Source organism: Pelodiscus sinensis, chromosome 4 (assembly GCF_049634645.1).
Source record: "Pelodiscus sinensis isolate JC-2024 chromosome 4, ASM4963464v1, whole genome shotgun sequence".
Taxonomy (NCBI): domain Eukaryota; kingdom Metazoa; phylum Chordata; order Testudines; family Trionychidae; genus Pelodiscus; species Pelodiscus sinensis.
In genome coordinates, this window is record NC_134714.1 from 133,749,068 (window position 1) to 133,765,945 (window position 16,878).

At 60.8% G+C, this 16,878-nt stretch overlaps 2 protein-coding genes across 3 annotated transcripts in view; both read right to left on the minus strand.

Moving 5' to 3' along the window:
• The window catches only part of LOC102462304 (perforin-1-like), a 113,657-nt gene that overhangs the window by 48,152 nt on the left and 48,627 nt on the right, over window positions 1-16,878 (minus strand). The window lies entirely within an intron of this gene.
• Window positions 11,070-16,878, minus strand: part of LOC106732762 (perforin-1-like) — a 68,645-nt gene continuing 62,836 nt past the window's right edge. The window contains exons 1-3 of one of the 2 annotated variants that reach the window (XM_075928683.1): window positions 16,420-16,542; window positions 14,395-14,962; window positions 11,070-12,383 (exon numbers count right to left, since the gene is read on the minus strand). In XM_075928683.1, coding sequence (XP_075784798.1) covers window positions 11,270-12,383; window positions 14,395-14,909 — 1,629 coding nt within the window. In that variant the 5' untranslated portion in view covers window positions 14,910-14,962; window positions 16,420-16,542 and the 3' untranslated portion in view covers window positions 11,070-11,269. Of the gene's footprint in view, window positions 12,384-14,394; window positions 14,963-16,419; window positions 16,543-16,878 lie in introns of those variants that run through there. The other variant, XM_075928682.1, reaches the window with a different exon arrangement.

Genomic DNA, 16,878 nt, shown 5'->3' on the forward strand with positions numbered 1-16,878 from the left:
CAGGGCTGGCAGAGCCTGAGTCCTTCCCCTCTGGTGCCAGGGCTGCGGGGCCCAGTCCCCTCCCCGCCGCACCCAGGGCCGGAGGGGCCCCCCGCCCACCCCAGCCAGCCCAGAGCTCCGCAGTCCCAGGCTGGCTGGTGCCCTGGGGGAGGGGTGCATGGGCCCCCTCCAGGCTCTGGAGGAGCAGGGGGGGATGCTCCTGACATGGCACGTGGGTGAATGGGGGACAGCTTCCCAGACTTCCTAATTTCCCCCAAGGCCCTGCCTTCCTGCTGCCTCTTCCCACCCCCCACTCTGCCCCTCCCCAAGGCCTCCCCCCATCGCCTCACTGCTCTCCGGCCTGGCTGCTGCAGTCCCTGTGCGGCGTGTGCCCAGGGCACCGGGAGCTCCGGGCAGCGCTGGCTCTGGCAGCCCCAACCCCGAGGCTGCCCTGCTGCCTGCTCCCCCTCCCGGCCAGCGTCCCCTGGGAACTAAGCGCTTGTGCGGCCCCACCGGGGAGATGCCCGTGCCGCCCACCTCACTAACAACATCTCCAGCACAGCTTGTGTTCTATGGGTGGTGCACCTTGCAGAGGCATCGGCGCACAGAAAAAATTATTCTGCACACAGGTGAAAAACATCCGCCTATAGGTGGAAGACATTAGAGGGAACATTGCTGCTGGCCGGCTGCGCTGCTCGGTTCCTTCCTTCTTTGCCAGCCTCTCTGTCCCCACAGCCCTGGGCACAGCCCTCTCCCCCTCTGACTGACCCGCCCCCCATCCTAAGCTGCCCGGCTCTTCCCCTCGGGGTCCCTGGGTGGGGCCCTGAACCCTCCTCCTCTCTGATCATTTCTTGTATCCTGCATTTAGCTGAGCTTTGGGCTCAGCGGTTTCGCCTCCCTGAGCTGGGCAGGACACGTCCCTGGTGGGTGGGGTCCCCACCCCCACTGTCCCAGGTTGGATCCCCACCTCTGCTGTCCCAGGAGGGATCCCCACCCCCGCTGTCCCAGGACTGCGATTGGCAGGTTTGCATCCAACAGCGTAAACAAAACTAAAGAGCCAATCGGAAGCTGAAAGTAAAAATCTTCCAGGGACGCTGGCTCCAGCCCGGCATTTCCCAGAAACCACCCAGCTGTAAAGGGCCGGGGAGGGGGGGGACAGCACACAGAGCCCAGAAAAGGTCGCTGGCCTGTTCCCCACTGACCCAGCCCCGACGCGCGGCAGGGCGGGTGGGGGGGGAGTGCGACTGACACTGGGGAGGCAGCCGACGTGTGGGCCCTTCCCAGCTCTGTGCAACAGGCCAGCCCAGGGAGCTGTGTGTGGTGGGCCAAGCCCTGGAAGGGATGGCAAAGAGCAGGGAAAAGACAGGTCCCTTGGGTGTCACTGGGCACCCGCTTGTGGCTGATTTGGAGGCTCTCCCAAACAGCAACACGGAAAACCAACCGCCCCCTAGTGCACAGAGTCAGAGCTGCCAGCTTGCGTGTGTCATAGCCCCTGCACTGCTCACACCCAGCAGCGATTCCCTTTGGGATCCGGAGGGCGAGGGGTGGGCAGGCTGTAGCATAGGTTGCTGGCGTTCTCCCGGGAGGGGTGTAGAGGTTGCCGGTTTCGGGGATGCTGCCGGGATGGGTTGTGCCTGTGGAACGTTGCTAGTTCCAGAGGCATAAAACCAGAGACTCGAAGGCACAGTCTGTCTGTGGATGAGAGTCGGAGGCCCGGCGCTTGAGCTCAGCCCTTTGGTGGAGCAGCAGGAGCAGCCGTGGCTGGGAAGGGTCCGGTCCCATCCTCACGGCTCCCAACCCAGCCCCACTGACACGGACACTCTGGGGCGAAGGAGAACAAGAGAAAAGGGGGAAAGAAACAGGAAACTGGATTCCCGCCTGTGGGAAATGAACCCCAAGTCACACTGGTTTGTCCCAGCTCTGGACTGTCTCTGAGCGCGCGGCCGTAGGGTTGCCAGGTGTCCGGTTTTCTACCGGACAGTCCGGAGTTCGGGCCCTCTGTCCGGTAAAAAAATCCCGAAGAAAACAGACGTGTGCAATGTCCGGTATTTCCTGGTTTTCCGGCTGGGCGCGGGAAGGAAGCCTGGCGGGGGTGGGGGGAGTGGCTGGGAGGGGGCGCGATCGGCGCGGGGAGCCCTGGTTGGTGTGAGGAGGAGGAGGGGCAGCGCTGGTGAAGCGCGTGGTGGAGCCGCAGCCGGACTGACTCGCGCGGGACGGGAGCGCCCTGAGATCGGCACAGTCCTGCTCGCCTCCGGCCGATTCGCTCCCCCACCCCCTCCTAGCCGGCCGGTTGGTTGATTCTCCCCGACTTCTCCCGGTCTTCCCCTGCCAGTCCCTCTGCCCTCCCCGCTGCTGCCAGATCCTGCTAGCCGGTGCCTGCTCCGGATCTTCCCCAGCCAGCCCCGCTGCACCCCCACCAGCTCTGCTTCCGGTGGCCAGTTCTCCCCTCCTCCTCCTCCTGAGCTCACCCGGCCAGCTCTGACCCGCCAGCCGTGCCCCCTGCTGATATCCCACGGCCAGCCCTGTTCCACCCGACCCCCCCCCCCCCGGACCAGCCCTGCTGCCCCCTTAGATCTATATCCCGGCCCTCCCCCTCCCGGCTAGCACCGCTCCCCTCCCGGCCGGTCCCCCACCCCATGAAGCATGTCCGGTATTTTATTTATGACTACCTGGTTGTGACGGACCGGGCCGTGTCTGGGCACAGCTGAGTGCGTCCGCTCAGAGCGAATTGCTCAAATCCGGGGCTCCTTACAGCCCCCGACTGGCGACCTCTCCACACAGGCCACAAACCAGACCCACAGAGCGCTTCAGCTGCCTGCCTGAAGCCTCCCGAGCAAAACCCCTCCGACACCCCAGCAATATCCGTGCCCCAGATGGCCCTGGGCCTCATACACAGGTGGGGGGTCCTAGCACCCAATCCCACCTACCCCGAACAAGTTCTGTCCGGTTCCAAGAAACCAGCCACAGATCCCTGGTCAATTTACCCTTCTGGACCTTACCCACAAATCACGCTGAGCCGATCCTTTAGAATCTATATCTAAAGGTTTATTATTACAAGAAAGAAAAGCCTGAGAGTGAGGTTATTAAAGTACAGTACGTTACATGCACCGAATCTCCCAGTTCTCGATGCAGGCTCTAGCAGAGATGTTGCAGCTGCTGGTTTAAAAGTTCTTATTGCACATCCTACGATCAGGATGGGTTCACAGGTCTTCCGGGCTCTTCAATCCCTGCAGTGCTGCCTCTGGGATGAAGTGCTGAGCTGAGAACAAAATGGCATCGACCACATGGCCTCTTTATACTCCTTCCTGGCCTCTTCTTGTATGCAGCCAGTCACCTGGTCAGAGGCCAATCTCTATGTTCCCTGCTGGCTGCCCTCAGGTGACATCCCATTCTTTGGGTGTGTCCATAGCCTATTGAGAGTCATTGTTCCACAGGGCTTTGCTACTCAGCCTGTCCATAGCCATGCTTAACCACATTCACAGAAATATTCAGCTTCCACACAGATTACAGATTCCTACCTACACACATAGACATTAAACACTCACATAAATAGCGTACATAAGATCAACAAACAATAATCTCCCATTCAACACCCCACATGGCTCCCCCCACACCAATTTCTGGGGCCAACACCCCCACCTAGGGGTGCACCAGCGATCTGGCTGCTTCCCTCCAATTCAGCAACGTGACACCCCCAACGCAAAATTGATGCAGGAAGTGATGCCAGTAACATCACTGAGGGCATCACAGGCCTCCCCCAACAAAATGGTGGCGTGCCTCAGTTTCCCTTCTTACACAGGACCTTCTGGCTGGAACCCTTTTTGTCCTGTAAGAAGTTCCAAGACCAGTTACAAGTGTTAACCACGAAATAGCAACATCACAATGTCCCCTTACATACCGTCTGTTGTTTGGTACATCTCCAGACAGATTACATGGTATTTTCATAAGCTCATGCACACTGTATACCGTTACAATTCTCTGCAACAATAATCCATTGGTTACAAGAATTAACATCAGTAACAAGAACAATCCTATCTCAGGTGTATACTGACATTCTCCATCAGGCCCCTTCTCTGGCCCCACACCATTGCAGTTTTGGCCCTTCAGGTTCAAACTGCAAATCTTCTTGGCCAAAGCAAGTCCTGCCCCTCCCCCTTGTCCTCTGGGCTCCAGGCCTGAAACCTCTGGCCTGACCAAGACAAAGGGCTGGCTGGGTGTGACTCCCTGGCTCACAATGGCCCTGGAATTCTCCCCCTTCCCCCACTCAGTGGGGTAACAGCAGTGAGCTGTAGACTCCCAAGTCTCTCCTCTGTCCACCTCCAACCTCTGTTTCCACATGGAACCAGCTATCAACCTCCCTGATTGAGTAGGAGTGTCCACAGTGTCCAGAGATGGGAGCGTAACCGCCATCTCCTGCATCCTAGGGAGAGTGACCACACAGCTGTTCTGCTCTGCACACTTAGCTACCCAGCCCTTCTCCTGAATCTGAGACACTAACTTCCCACTCTCCTCCTTCACCTGGGAACAATCCTGTCCCACACACACTGACTTCCCAGCAAGCTGGTCACCCACAGTCACTGGGTTAGCAGCCTGCTCCAGTTCTCTGGATGTTTCTGCCTCATCTGGAACAACCCTCAGTCCCTCCGAGACCTCTCCACCACCATCCACACTGGGTTTCCCTAAACCCAAGTCAGTGGAGTCACTGTTAACAGACAAGCTCTGTCCATCAGGCACTGCAACAAGTGCCTCACACAACAAGCTGCTGCCTTTTACAGGCAGAGCTTTCTCCTGAATGCCTTCTCCAAGCCAGGCATCGTCACCTCCCTCAGTCACAGCAAACTGCTTGCTACAAGCACTGCCAGGACTCTCCTCCCTATGAGCTTCCTTAAGCAGCAGTTCACCCTTCCCTGGCTCTGCAGCAGCCTTGCCCTGCTGACCCACAACCAACTCCTCCTGCAATTCCCTAACTCCCTGAGTTATCTCTGGCCCCTCTGGTGGATTCACAAACAATCCCCTCTCAGGCACATAGACAGACTCACAAGAGACAGGGTCAGAAGCACCTTCACTCCCTGTGCAACCCTCTAGATGGCTGTAAACATCCACACCATCATTAGGCACCAGAGTTAACACACCCTCATTCTCTCCTTGTGCCCGGGCTAAGGGGTCTCCCTGGTCCCACAGAGTCACTCCCCCCTCTGCCAGCAACACAGCAGCATCAGGCACAATATCAGGATCACCACTGTCTGGTCTCTGGGGTTCTGGTAAAACACTGACTGACTCTGAGTCACCTCATCCCTCTCCCCAGCAGACACAAAACTTGGGCCACCCCCTTCCTGGGCCTTAGCCATATCCAGACCCAACTCTGGGACAACAACACTGCTCTCAGCCTTCACAGGCTGTGGGGCACCTTCCTCAGACAAAGGAAGAAACTCTTCCCCACACACAGCCAGACAACCAGAGACAGCTTCTCTCTTGTCCCAACACCCCTGGCTAATCTCAGGCATACAGCTAGCCACTGGGACAGCTTCCTTTACTGCCCCCTTGCTACTTCCACCAGCCAAATTGCCAGCTTGCACACACTGTGCTTCTTCACACAAATCACTTTCAGCTTGTGCAGGTTCAATTCCACAAACCTCACCAGCCACCAACTCCTCAACTAAAACTTCACTCTGGCCAGCCACTCCAGGCTGCCCCAGAGAAACATTTCCCTGACTTCTGGGCTCTTCCTGCCCTGGTTCTGATTCCAGCCTCACCTCTGAGGCATCAGACGGGCCCTCACCCCCAGGCTCACTGCCCCCCTGCACAGACACACAGCCCTCTGCCACAGGCACACATGTAGAGACACTTTCCCCTTGGTTACAGGGAGACTGACCAGTCCAGGAAACTTTTCATACCCACATGCACCCCCTTCCCAAACCTCCCTGTTAGCTACAGGTAACACAAAAGGTTTGCATTCACACATGCTTTGGGGTTGGGTTTTCACATCAGCTGGGTAAAATACGTCTGCCATATCATAAGCACACCGCATACCCACAGAGTTACACATCGAACCCTCAGGAGGATACAGTCTCTCTTGTTCTTTTAGTCTCTTAAGCTGGAGGTCAAGTCTAGCATTTTCCTCCCTGGCTAGGGCCATCTTCTTTGCATGCTCTGCCCTTCTCTCTGCATACTCTGCCATTCTCTCTGCATGTTCTGCTTTTCTCATCTCAAGTTCCCGATCCATCTCCTGCTTTCTCTTAGCAATTTCTTCATCTGCCTTCCGCCTTCTTTCAGCAGCCTCCTTGGCTTGCTTCTGCTCCTTTTCATCCACATCTCTGGTTAATAACAGTACTACCAGATCTAGTTTAGAGGCCCTTTTCCTAAAGGCAATGCCTCTCCCCAAGCACAAATCCTTCAGAGCACTTTTGCTCAGACTCTCATATAGTTCCGGGATCATCGCAGCGGCTCTTTAATCAACCAAACTCTCAACACCAAAAATCAAATTTAGACAGCGTGGGGTCCTGATCCCAAAGCTCAATTGACCAAGATCTGTGGATCCTGCCGACTACGCCACTGGGATGGACCGGGCCGTGTCTGGGCACAGCTGAGGGCGTCCGCTCAGGGCAAATTGCTCAAATCCGGGGCTCCTTACAGCCCCCGACTGGCGACCTCTCCACACAGGCCAAAAACCAGTCTCACAGAGCGCTTCAGCAACCTGCCTGAAGCCTCCCGAGCAAAACCCCTCCGACACCCCAGCAATATCCGTGCCCCAGATGGCCCTGGGCCTCATACACAGGTGGGGGGTCCTAGCACCCAATCCCACCTACCCCGAACAAGTTCTGTCCGGTTCCAAGAAACCAGCCACAGATCCCTGGTCAATTTACCCTCTGGACCTTACCCACAAATCACGCTGGGCCAATCCTTTAGAATCTCTATCTAAAGGTTTATTATTACAAGAAAGAAAAGCCTGAGAGTGAGGTTATTAAAGTACAGTACGTTACATGCACCGAATCTCCCAGTCCTCGATGCAGGCTCTAGCAGAGATGTTGCAGCTGCTGGTTTAAAAGTTCTTATTGCACATCCTACGATCAGGATGGGTTCACAGGTCTTCCGGGCTCTTCAATCCCTGCAATGCTGCCTCTGGGATGAAGTGCTGAGCTGAGAACAAAATGGCATCGACCACATGGCCTCTTTATACTCCTTCCTGGCCTCTTCTTGTATGCAGCCAGTCACCTGGTCAGAGGCCAATCTCTATGTTTCCTGCTGGCTGCCCTCAGGTGACAAATCCCATTCTTTGGGTGTGTCCATAGCCTATTGAGAGCCATTGTTCCACAGGGCTTTGCTACTCAGCCTGTCCATAGCCATGCTTAACCACATTCACAGAAATATTCAGCTTCCACACAGATTACAGATTCCTACCTACACACACAGACATTATACACTCACATAAATAGCGTACATAAGATCAACAAACAATAATCTCCCATTCAACACCCCACATGGCTCCCCCCACACCAATTTCTGGGGCCAACACCCCCACCTAGGGGTGCAGCAGCGATCTGGCTGCTTCCCTCCAATTCAGCAACGTGACACTGGTAACCCCACGAGGAGAGGACCAGGGAAGTGTGTGTGTGGGGCGGGGGTCGGATAAACCCTCTGACAGGCTGCAGGAGGCAGCTCCCTAGAAGTGCAGGATCACACTGACAGTGTCCAAAGAAGGGAGCCAGGGAAGCTCCTGATCCCATCCCCGTGGTTTGTTAGTCTCCGAGGGGGGCCGGGCCGGGCCTAGTTTCCAAGTGTTTCCAGTTCCAGACTAACAGGCCGGGATTTATTCACAGTGTCCCTCTGTCTCAACCCGGCAGGCTCTGCGAGCCAGGGCAGGCCTGGCACTGCCAGACACAGCCGCCAGGCGTGGCAGCAGAAATAGGGGAGCTGGTCTCCCTTAAAGACTGGTCCCAACCCACAGCCGCATAGCCAGGGTCAGACTCTAGGTAATGCCTTGCCTGCTCCGAGTGGGGCAGGGGATGGGCTCTCCCGTCCTACGTACGGCCCTCCCCGGGGGGCACCCGTCGGCAGGCAGGACACCGGGCTACCTGGACCTTTGGTCTGGCACCGTCTGGCCGCTCTGACGGTTGTAACCTCTGAGCTCTGTGACAGGGAAAGGGGGGAACAAGGGGCGCCCAGAGTCCTGGCATGGGGTGAATGGGGGACGCACAGAGCCCCTGATATAGGGGAAAGGAATGGGGGACGCACAGAGCCCCTGATATAGGGGAAAGGAATGGGGGACGCACAGAGCCCCTGATATAGGGGAAAGGAATGGGGGGTGCACAGAGCCCTTGATATAGGGGAAAGGAATGGGGGGTGCACAGAGCCCCTGATATGGGGGAAGGGAATGGGGGGTGCACAGAGCCCCTGATATGGGGGAAGGGAGTATAATTTGTTGGACAAAAGTCAACATGGTTTCTGTAAAGGGAAATCCTGTCTTACTAATCTATTGGAGTTCTTGGAAGGGGTTAACAAACACGTGGACAAGGGGGATCCAGTGGATGTAGTGTACTTAGATTTCCAGAAAGCCTTTGACAGGGTCCCTCACCAAAGGCTCTTATGTATATTAAATTGTCATGGGATACGAGGGAAGGTCCTTTCATGGACTGAGAACTGGTTAAAAGGCAGGAAACAAAGGGTAGGAATAAATGGTAAATTTTCAGAATGGAGAGGGGTAACTAGTGGTGTCCCCCAAGGGTCAGTCCTGGGACTAATCTTGTTCAACATATTCATAAATGATCTGGAGAAAGGGGTAAACAGTGAGGTGGCAAAGTTTGCAGACAATAGTCAAGGTGGTTAAGACAGAAGCAAACTCGTGGAATGAGGAGTAACGGTAGTTCGGACTAGGAAGCCTAGTTCGAACTACCTAGTTCGTGCCCCGTGTAGCCGCGCTTCGAACCAGCGGGGTTTTAAAAATGGCGGCGCCCCGCTTATGCAAATGAAGCCCGGGAAATTCAAATCCCGGGCTTCATTTGCAAGTGCGGTATGCCTACATTACCCTCCTCGTTCGAACTAGGAGGGTAGTGTAGACATACCCATAGAGACTAGGACTTTTCAGTTTGGAAAAGAGGAGACTGAGGGGGGATATGATAGAGGTCTATAAAATCATGAGTGGTGTGGAGAAAGTGAATAAGGAAAAGTTATTTACTTGTTCCCAACTAGGGCCACCAAATGAAACTAATGGGCAGCAGGTTTAAAACAAATAGAAGGAAGTTCTTCTTCACACAGCGCACAGTCAATCTGTGGAACTCCTCGCCTCAGGAGGTTGTGAAGGCTACAACTATACCAGGGTTTAAAAGAGAACTAGATACATTCATGGAGGTTAAGTCCATCAATGGCTATTAGCCAGGATGGGTAAGGAATGGTGTCCCCAGCCTCTGTTTGTCAGAGGGTGGAGATGGCTGGCAGGAGAGAGATGGCGTGATCATTGCCTGTTCGATTCACTCCCTCAAGGCACCTGACATTGGCCACTGTCGGCAGACAGGCTACTGGGCTGGAAGGACCTTTGGTCTGACCCAGTGTGGCCGTTCTTATGTTCATATGTGGGCACAGAGCCCTGACATAGGGCAGAGGAGGCCCTCACATGGGGGAGGGAGGAACGGCTGCTGTGACGGGACACAGGGTGCTCTGGGACTACGGAGATGGCAGGGGAGGGCGTTCCCGAAGGAGGCACCAGGGGGCGCCAGAGCAGCAGTCAGCAGGGCCCAAGGACCCCAGGGGAGGGCATTCCCTAGAGGAGGCACCAGGGGGCACCAGAGCAGCAGCCAGCAGGGCCCCAGGGGGCAGGGGAGGGTGTTCCCAGGGGAGGCACCAGGGGGCGCCAGAGCAGCAGCCAGCAGGGCCCCAGGGGGCAGGGGAGGGTGTTCCCAGGGAGGCCCCAGGGGGCACCAGAGCAGCAGCCAGCAGGGCCCCAGGGGGCAGGGGAGGGTGTTCCCAGGGGAGGCACCAGGGGGCGCCAGAGCAGCAGGCAGCAGGGCCCCAGGGGGCAGGGGAGGGCATTCCCGAAGGAGGCACCAGGGGGCGCCAGAGCAGCAGTCAGCAGGGCCCAAGGACGCCAGGGGAGGGCATTCCCTAGAGGAGGCACCAGGGGGCGCCAGAGCAGCAGGCAGCAGGGCCCCAGGGGGCAGGGGAGGGTGTTCCCAGGGGAGGCACCAGGGGGCGCCAGAGCAGCAGCCAGCAGGGCCCCAGGGGGCAGGGGAGGTTGTTCCCAGGGAGGCCCCAGGGGGCACCAGAGCAGCAGCCAGCAGGGCCCCAGGGGGCAGGGGAGGGTGTTCCCAGGGGAGGCACCAGGGGGCGCCAGAGCAGCAGCCAGCAGGGCCCCAGGGGGCAGGGGAGGGCATTCCCGAAGGAGGCACCAGGGGGCGCCAGAGCAGCAGTCAGCAGGGCCCAAGGACGCCAGGGGAGGGCATTCCCTAGAGGAGGCACCAGGGGGCGCCAGAGCAGCAGCCAGCAGGGCCCCAGGGGGCAGGGGAGGGTGTTCCCAGGGGAGGCACCAGGGGGTGCCAGAGCAGCAGCCAGCAGGGCCCCAGGGGGCAGGGGAGGGTGTTCCCAGGGAGGCACCAGGGGGCGCCAGAGCAGCAGCCAGCAGGGCCCCAGGGGGCAGGGGAGGGTGTTCCCAGGGGAGGCACCAGGGGGCGCCAGAGCAGCAGCCAGCAGGGCCCCAGGGAGCAGGGGAGGGTGTTCCCAGGGGAGGCACCAGGGGGTGCCAGAACTGGGCCTGGTTTATTCAAAAGTTGCTTTTACTCTCTGGGCCCGGGGGGCTGTTTTGGGGCTTGTTTCACTGGGGGTCTCGGCTTTGGGCTGTTTGTGCAGGGGCTGAACCGGTGCCAATGCAGACGCCCGTCGCTAGAACACGAGACGCCCCCCTGACCCCCATTCCCGCCCCATGGAGAGAACACCCCGGAATTCGGAAAGGTCCCGTCCCGCCCATTCGACACCTGCTCCCGCCATTCCCTGTCCTGCGCCGGGACAGGCTGCCATGCGGGATGGCGCCCTGCCCAGCCCACAGAGCCCCCAGGGAGCGGCTGGGCTGAGGGTGCCTGTTCTAAAATGAAAGGAACTAGAAATCAAGCCGGTCCCACGTTTATTAGCGCGATGGCGCTGAGGTGGAACTGCACGGTGCAGCAAAACCAGAGCTACTGCAAACAGTGACGGGATGGGAATACGCACGGCCCTGCGCCCTCGGAGATGGGGGGTTGCTGGGAAAGGAGGGGGCTGTATTTCCTTGAGAGCCTTGGGAACTCCAGCTCAGGCAAGGGGCTGGGGGCTACAGAGATGGAGGGGAGCTGGCTGGGGGCGAGGACTCCTGGGTTCTCTCCCCGTAGCCCCTTACCGGCACGTACTCCTGGCAGCTGTCCCCGCCCAGGTTGGGCCCGCACTCCAGCGAGTAGGAAAACACCACATGGCCCCGTTCCAGGTTGCACACAATCATGACGTTCCTGCCGGCCTTGAGTTGAGTGAAGCAGCCTCCCAACAGGTCGTCCCGCATGCCATCACTGTCCCACACCTCCACTTTCAGTTTGGGCTTCTCTGGTAGCGTCACTATCCCGAAATTCAGGTCTTCGTTCCACTCGGGGTTGTCGTTGTCTTCAATGAGGCGCGTCTGCAGCCTCTTTTTTTTGAAGAAGACCAGGACGTAGCCGTCGGTGGCGGTTGAGACGTCCCCCCACAGGTCTGTGCCCGACATCACACGAACCTTCAGCCGGGCCAGGCCCCGCCGGAGGGAGCAGCACATGGAGTTGGTGAGGGGGTTCCCAGAGCAGTGGCAAGTGCAGGGATCCAAAGAGTCAAAGACACCACCTTCTGGGCAGCTCCAAGGACACATGCTCTGCCCCCGCTCAGCCACGTACTCCTTCACTGCCTGCCTCAGCGCCTCCCGCCGGGGGTCTCCCGGCCTCACCAGGGTGTGGATGGACCCCAGGGAGTAGGAGACCAGGCTGGAGCTGGCTTTCAGGCTCTGAAGCCAGGCTGTGAATGTCGTGGTGTTCTGGGTGGTGGAGAAGAGTTCCTTGGTGTGGCTGCTCCCCCCTGTCACCTCGATGCGCTTCTCCAGGTAGGGCACCGGGGAGCTCCAGTCACTGTGGCTGCTCGGCTTGTGGGCGTGGGAGCCAGCGGGGAACTGGTTCAATCCCAGGTCTTCAAAGAACTTGGAGCCCAGATTCTCCCTGATTTCAGCGTCTGTCAGCCCATCCAGCGCTGCCCGGCAGGTCGGGATGGCCATCAGCTGCTGCACATGCCCGCCTAGAACTGCCTTGTTCAGATAGTGGGTACCGTACGTGGCCAGGAAGGACCGGTACGTGTCAGGTTCGTAGCTGGGTGGAAGCTGGCGCAGCGCCTGGGAGAATTGTGGTGCCAGCCGGGGCTGATGAGTGAGTCTCAATCTGCCCAGAAGGGAAAGAAAGAGGAGTGATGAGCCGGCTACAGGCCTCTGCTCCTTTCCCTGGAAAAACTGCCCCCCCCCCCACATCTGTGACAACTCTGTGGCTTTTCTGAGGGGAGCTTAGTAGGTGAATCTCTCCCCTTATACTCAGTGCTGCCCCATTGCACCAATGCAGCTGTGGAAGGAGTAGTAATCCCAGCATAATGACCAGGTGCAACAGGAGGCACTTTGCTACAGGGTGAGGGGGCAGTAACAGAGCAGCGGGTGCTGTGCTGTGCTGCAGGGAGCGGGGTGGAGTCCTCGGAGGTGGGACTGTGCTGCAGGGAGTGGGGCAGGCCCCAGCAGGGGGCACTGTGCTGCACGGAGAGGGGTGGGGGCCCAGCGGGGGGCGCTGTGCTGCACGGAGAGGGGCGGGGCCCAGCAGGGGGCGCTGTGCCGCAGGGAGCGGGGCGGGAGCCAGCAGGGGGCGCTGTGCTGCAGGGAGCAGGGCAGGGCCCAGCAGGGGGAGCTGTGCTGCAGGGAGCGGGGCAGGAGCCCAGCAGGGGGCGCTGTGCTACAGGGAGCGGGGCGGGGGCCCAGCAGGGGGCGCTGTGCTGCAGGGAGCGGGGCAGGGGCCCAGCAGGGGGCGCTGAGCTACAGGGAGCGGGGCAGGGCTCAGCAGGGGTTGCTGTGCTGCAGGGAGCGGGGCAGGGCTCAGCAGGGGTTGCTGTGCTGCAGGGAGTGGGGCAGGGCTCAGCAGGGGTTGCTGTGATACAGGGAGCGGGGCAGGGCTCAGCAGGGTTTGCTGTGCTGCAGGGAGCGGGGCGGGGGCCCAGCAGGGGGCGCTGTGCTGCAGGGAGCGGGGCGGGGCTCAGCAGGGGGCGCTGTGCTGCAGGGAGCGGGACGGGGCTCAGCAGGGGGCGCTGTGCTGCAGAGAGCGGGGCGGGGCTCAGCAGGGGGCGCTGTGCTGCAGGGAGCGGGGCGGGGCTCAGCAGGGGGCTCTGTGCTGCAGGGGGTGGGGTGGGGGCTCAGCAGGGGGCTCTGTGCTGCAGGGAGCGGGGCGGGGGCCCAGCAGGGGGCGCTGTGCTGCAGGGAGCGGGGCGGGGCTCAGCAGGGGGCGCTGTGCTGCAGGGAGCGGGACGGGGCTCAGCAGGGGGCGCTGTGCTGCAGAGAGCGGGGCGGGGCTCAGCAGGGGGCGCTGTGCTGCAGGGAGCGGGGCGGGGCTCAGCAGGGGGCTCTGTGCTGCAGGGGGTGGGGTGGGGGCTCAGCAGGGGGCTCTGTGCTGCAGGGGGTGGGGTGGGGGCCCAGCAGGGGGCGCTGTGCTGCAGGGGGCGGGACGGGGGCCCAGCAGGGGGCGCTGTGCTGCACGGGCCGGGGGCCCAGCAGGGGGCGCTGTGCTGCAGGGAGCGGGGCGGAGGCCCAGCAGGGGGCGCTGTGCTGCAGGGAGCAGGGCGGGGCCCAGCAGGGGGCGCTGTGCTGCAGGGAGCAGGGTGGGGGCCCAGCAGGGGGCGCTGTGCTGCAGGGAGCAGGGCGGGGGCCCAGCAGGGGGCGCTGTGCTGCAGGGAGCAGGGTGGGGGCCCAGCAGGGGGCGCTGTGCTGCAGGGAGCAGGGTGGGGGCCCAGCAGGGGGCGCTGTGCTGCAGGGAGCAGGGCGGGGCCCAGCAGGGGGCGCTGTGCTGCAGGGAGCAGGGCGGAGGCCCAGCAGGGGGCGCTGTGCTGCAGGGAGCAGGGCGGGGGCCCAGCAGGGGACGCTGTGCTGCAGGGAGCAGGGCGGGGGCCCAGCAGGGGGCGCTGTGCTGCAGGGAGCGGGGCGGGGCCCAGCAGGGGGCGCTGTGCTGCAGGGAGCAGGACAGGGCCCAGCAGGGGGAGCTGTGCTGCAGGGGGCGGGGCGGGGGCCCAGCAGGGGGCGCTGTGCTGCAGGGGGCGGGGCGGGGGCCCAGCAGGGGGCGCTGTGCTGCAGGGGGCGGGGCGGGGGCCCAGCAGGGGGCGCTGCGCTGCAGGGGGCGGGGCGGGGACCTACCGGGGGACTCTCACCTGTAAAACACACAGGACACCTCATTGAGCACAAACATGTACTTGTCCTGCTGCTCCTTCTCGTAGGCGAAGCTGGCGAGCGGGGATCGCGCCCCCCCCAGGGCCAGGTCTTTTGTCTCCTCCGTCAGATCCAGCTCCTTCTTCCAGTGGCTGGTCACAGCCGATGCCACGGCCTGGGCCACGGCCACAGCCGACTCCTCCACCGAGCGTCTCACCTCCTGTTTGCAGGCAGCGTTTTCCTTCCAGTCCACCACGGCCAGCGGCACCTTCCTGTCCTGCCGCGGGCTCTGGCACAGGGTGCAGGTGCCATCAGGGCCGTGCCACAGGCTGGTGTCCAGCAGGGAGGCCTCCATCCAGCCCAGCGTGGTGATGTCGATGCCCTTCCCCACCAGGCTGTGCCAAGGCATCGGGGGTGTCGTCTCTCTGCACTTCTGAGCCGTGGCGGTGTAGCAGTAGGGGGAGACTCCAGGGAGAAAGTGGAGGAGAAGCGGGATGAAGATGCTGCATCTTGGCATGGCTGGTGCCAGGGCGCCCTCACCAGGGAGCGGCTTTCAGTGTCTGAGCCTCCCTAGTGGGAGAGAAACAGAGAGAGCCTTCATTGATGGGAATCCAGTGGCAGGGAGTTCTGCAGGCACAAGACATACTACCAGTATTCAAGCAACCTCCAAGCTGCTATAAGTCTCCCTGCATGTGAGAGGAAAGTTTCCAACAACCCATGTTAGAGCCGGCCCACCCCTCTGAATCTAACAGAGAATTGATGCAGGAGCTGAGCAGTGCAGGGGCTATGACACACACAAGTTGGCAGTTCTGATTCTGTCCACTAGGGGGCAGTTGATTTTATTGTGTGTAGGAGGGGACATAAAACACACATTAGTGAGTCGTTCTCATTCCATGCAATGGACAAGCTGCTGTGCACAGCCCTCCCCCCACGCCCCAATGAATCTCCCCTCCTGTCGGGCTTTGAATCCCCCCATGAGCAGCAGCCGCTCAGGCAGGGGCTCTCAGACTGTGTCTCCCTCCCAAGGGATCCATCGCATGGCCCTGAGATGCGGCCACCTCTGTGGTGCAGCAGCTGGAGAACAGCAGTGGTACCACGTAGGCTAGGGGGGTGTAGGGAGTGGCTGTGACCCCCCCTGAGGTTTGAATCCCTACTCTTAGCTGCACCAGGGCCTGGGCTGCTCCCAGCTCTGCCTGTGGGTCACGAGGTTTGTACCAGGGAGGCGGGGGAGGCCGGTCACAAAGGGCTGAGCCTGCCAGGCAGTGAGGGACCGAGAGAGGATCCTGCAAACCTGGCTGGTCCTCCGCCTTCTGGACAGAATCAAAGGGCAGGAGCAAACGGTGGGGGGAGGGGGAGTCGTGGGGGCGCAGGGGGCTGGATGGGGACCAGGCGGTTCAGTTTATTCCTTAACGACCCTGGGAAAGGCGCAAACGCAGAGGTGGAACATTTGCCCTCAATACAAAATTCCCCGTCTTGCTGCAGGGCAGAGCTGCCTGCCGAGCGCTGCAAAGGGGCCTCCCAGCACTGGGTGCCTGGGCGCCGGGGGCAGAGGGAATCCAGGGAGCGGAAACGCAAAGGAACGCACAGGGCAAGACAATCCCACGTGTGACCCCACCTCGGGGGGGGTGCGGCTGGTCCCACTCCAGAGAGATCTGGGAGTCGCTGCGGAGAGCTCCCTGAAAACCTCTGCAGTGTCTGTCGGAAACGCGCAGAGAATATTGGGAATGGTTCGGGAAGGAACCGATCACAGACAGAAAGTGTCGCACTGCCGCGATGTACAGCCATGGCAGCCCACAGCGTGAACTCCACAGGCCGGCCTGGAGGTCCCATCTCAAAAAGTGATCTTGGGTTTGGGAAAGGTAGGGAGAATGGCACCAGAAATGCTTGGAGGGGCCCATCCTTAAGGTGACATAGGCCATCGGGTGCCAGCAACGCCCCCTGCCCTGGGCATCGGCCAAACCAGACTAGTGAGAGCTCCGGGTTTGCCCCGGATCCGTCCCCTGCGTTTCCCCGTGTCCGGCACGTACCTGTTCTGTGCCCAGGCTGGAAGGATCCAGCGCCCAGACTCTCTGCCGCCGGGTTTGCCGGGTGCCCTCTAAATACAGCCCCAGGCGCTGGGGGCTGGTGTTCCCAGGGATGCTCCGCCCCCTCCCCTCGGGCCTCCCCCTCTCTCCGCCCACCCCGTGGTGCCTGGCCCAGACACTGACCCTCCCTCAGCCCCCCCCCCCCCCCGCTGCTCTCCCCCCTCCAGCCTGGGCAAAGGAAACCCTGACCGGCCACCCCTCCCCCCGCCCCCGGTGAGCCCCCGGCCCCTCAGGGCCTGGGCAGACCCCCCTCTGCATCCTGTCCGGGCTGGCAGAGCCTGAGTCCTTCCCCTCTGGTGCCAGGGCTGCGGGGCCCAGTCCCCTCCCCGCCGCACCCAGGGCCGGAGGGGCCCCCCACCCACCCCAGCCGGCCCAGAGCTCCGCAGTCCCTGGCTGGCTGGT